The sequence below is a fragment of the Camellia sinensis genome, chromosome 15, assembly GCF_055761805.1.
Source record: "Camellia sinensis isolate YWXY chromosome 15, ASM5576180v1, whole genome shotgun sequence".
Taxonomy (NCBI): domain Eukaryota; kingdom Viridiplantae; phylum Streptophyta; class Magnoliopsida; order Ericales; family Theaceae; genus Camellia; species Camellia sinensis.
In genome coordinates, this window is record NC_138975.1 from 68,929,681 (window position 1) to 68,931,682 (window position 2,002).

The 2,002-nt window shown below is 37.3% G+C and overlaps 1 protein-coding gene across 1 annotated transcript; it reads right to left on the reverse strand.

Annotated features, from left to right (window-relative positions):
* Positions 1-261: 261 nt before the first annotated feature.
* Positions 262-1,067, reverse strand: LOC114267993 (uncharacterized). Its single transcript, XM_028209097.2, has one exon. It carries the CDS (start codon positions 941-943, stop codon positions 422-424), a length of 522 nt encoding a protein of 173 aa, XP_028064898.2. The 5' UTR covers positions 944-1,067; the 3' UTR covers positions 262-421.
* Between the last annotated feature and the right edge of the window lie 935 nt (positions 1,068-2,002).

A 2,002-nucleotide genomic window follows, 5' to 3' on the forward strand; every position in this document is an offset into this window, starting at 1 on the left:
AAATAAAAATGAGCTTCAAGAATCCAATATTACTACAATAATAATTCCCTCTAAACATGTATGCATTATTATTCCATCTGGGTAGCAAATAAATCATGCAGATTGTGTCAGGAAAAAAAAGAAAGGCATTTTGAAGCTCCAATCCCACTTTATTGTGTCTTTCCTTTTTCATTCAGAAACATTACAAACCCAAAACAAGTCCACTTGGGCATCAAAATTTCTTTGTTCTTCTGTCTCATTGCACTTCTAACGCCAAAGTAATACTGTTTAAATCTCAATATATGATCGAGTGTAACTGAGAGTACATATTGAAACAGATGACAGAAATTTGGATAAAGAGAGAGATCTCCTAGGTGAGGTAATAGGAATCTCGATACATGATTGTGCGAATGAAAATACATAGGAGGAGGATTTTATTTAATTAAGGCCGAAACTTTTGCCTGCAAGACTGGCAAGTGATCTCCATGCACGTAGTAGTAGTAGTAGTAGTAGTGGAGGTAGAGTCTATCCTCCTTCGAGTCGCCTTCTCTTTCATTCTTTCAGCCTTTTCGACTTCCTGGCAAGCTCTCTCCCACATGTCCCTGGCACGCGTCAACTCCGACTGAGCCAACTCCATTTCCCGCCTGCTCAGCTCCCTCACCCGCTCCGCGTATGCCTTTTCCATGGCTGCCAGCCTAATTTGCTCCGCTGCCTGCCATCTCAGTGCCTCAACAACACAACCACCATCGCTACTGTAATCACCACCAATTGGCTTCATTGCAACACAATTGGATGACCGTGGGGGTCTAATTGGCCTCACGCTAATCGACAGTTGAAGGTCTAGTGATGATGGCCCATCGTAGGGATCCGACTGTGCTGATCTGATCAATTTAAGTGAGGATGATGATGATGAAGAAGCTGTGGGTGGGAGGAGCTGCAATTCCTTCTGATCTTGTTCTTCCATTCTTGAAGAAAAGTTGCAGAAGAGAAATATGAGTACTAAGGTGGTGAGGGTGGCACAAATTTGTGTTCAATATATAGGCGGTACGGAGCTTCTAATTTCACACAACACATTATGTCACTTCACATACTTTAATTTTTAAATCAAATAATTTTGTTTGGATATCAATTTCTGAATCCAAAACTATACGGTGGTTGGTATAGTGAATGCCGAATGGAGCCTGGAGATTTCCTCCCTCCCAGATTTCAGGTTCCAATCTTCTAGCCAGTAAACCCATATCTTGGGGCCACGGACTGTAGGGTGTAAGCCCTGTTTTGGAAAGACTTGTTTGGGGTCTGTTTAGGCTATAAGGACTTAATCTGGTACGCGTTAGCTGTCCCAAGATACCTTATATAACCAAAAAAAAAAACTTCCGAATAAAGTATATAAGGAAAATCAAATAATTTTGTTTGGAAGTTGATTTTCAAGCCAAATAATTTTATTCGAAAGTTAATTTTCGAATAAAAAAAAAAGTCTACACGGAGAAAAAAAAACTAGAATAATGTTACGCATCATGAAACAAATATCATGAAAAATTTTATGAAACTAATCCAAAAGTGATTGCATAACATACAATAAAACATTACAACTAATTTAAGGTGAAGAATTTTTTTAAAGATTTTTTATGATATTTCTTTCATGATACCTAATATTATTGAAAAAACTATTTCCCATGCAAAATGACTTAACTAACTTGAATATCATAAAATGACAAAAATACCCTTCATCTTGTTCATTTTCCAATTGCATAGTAGTGCCTACAAGTACGTGGTAGGAAGGGGTATTTTGGTCGTAACATTGATTCCGTTATAGAAGAGACAACCATGGAGGAAAAGAAACGGATCGAGTTATTTGGCTATGAATAGCTTTTTGCTCCTGAGGAAAGTGGATTGTGACTTTGATTTCTAAATAAAATCTATTATATGTGTGTAAAGGCTGAGTTGGTGTTGATATTTTATTGTCACAAAAAAAGTTATTCTCAAATTACTTAAGCATAGATAATTCAATTAGTAGATGTTCAAG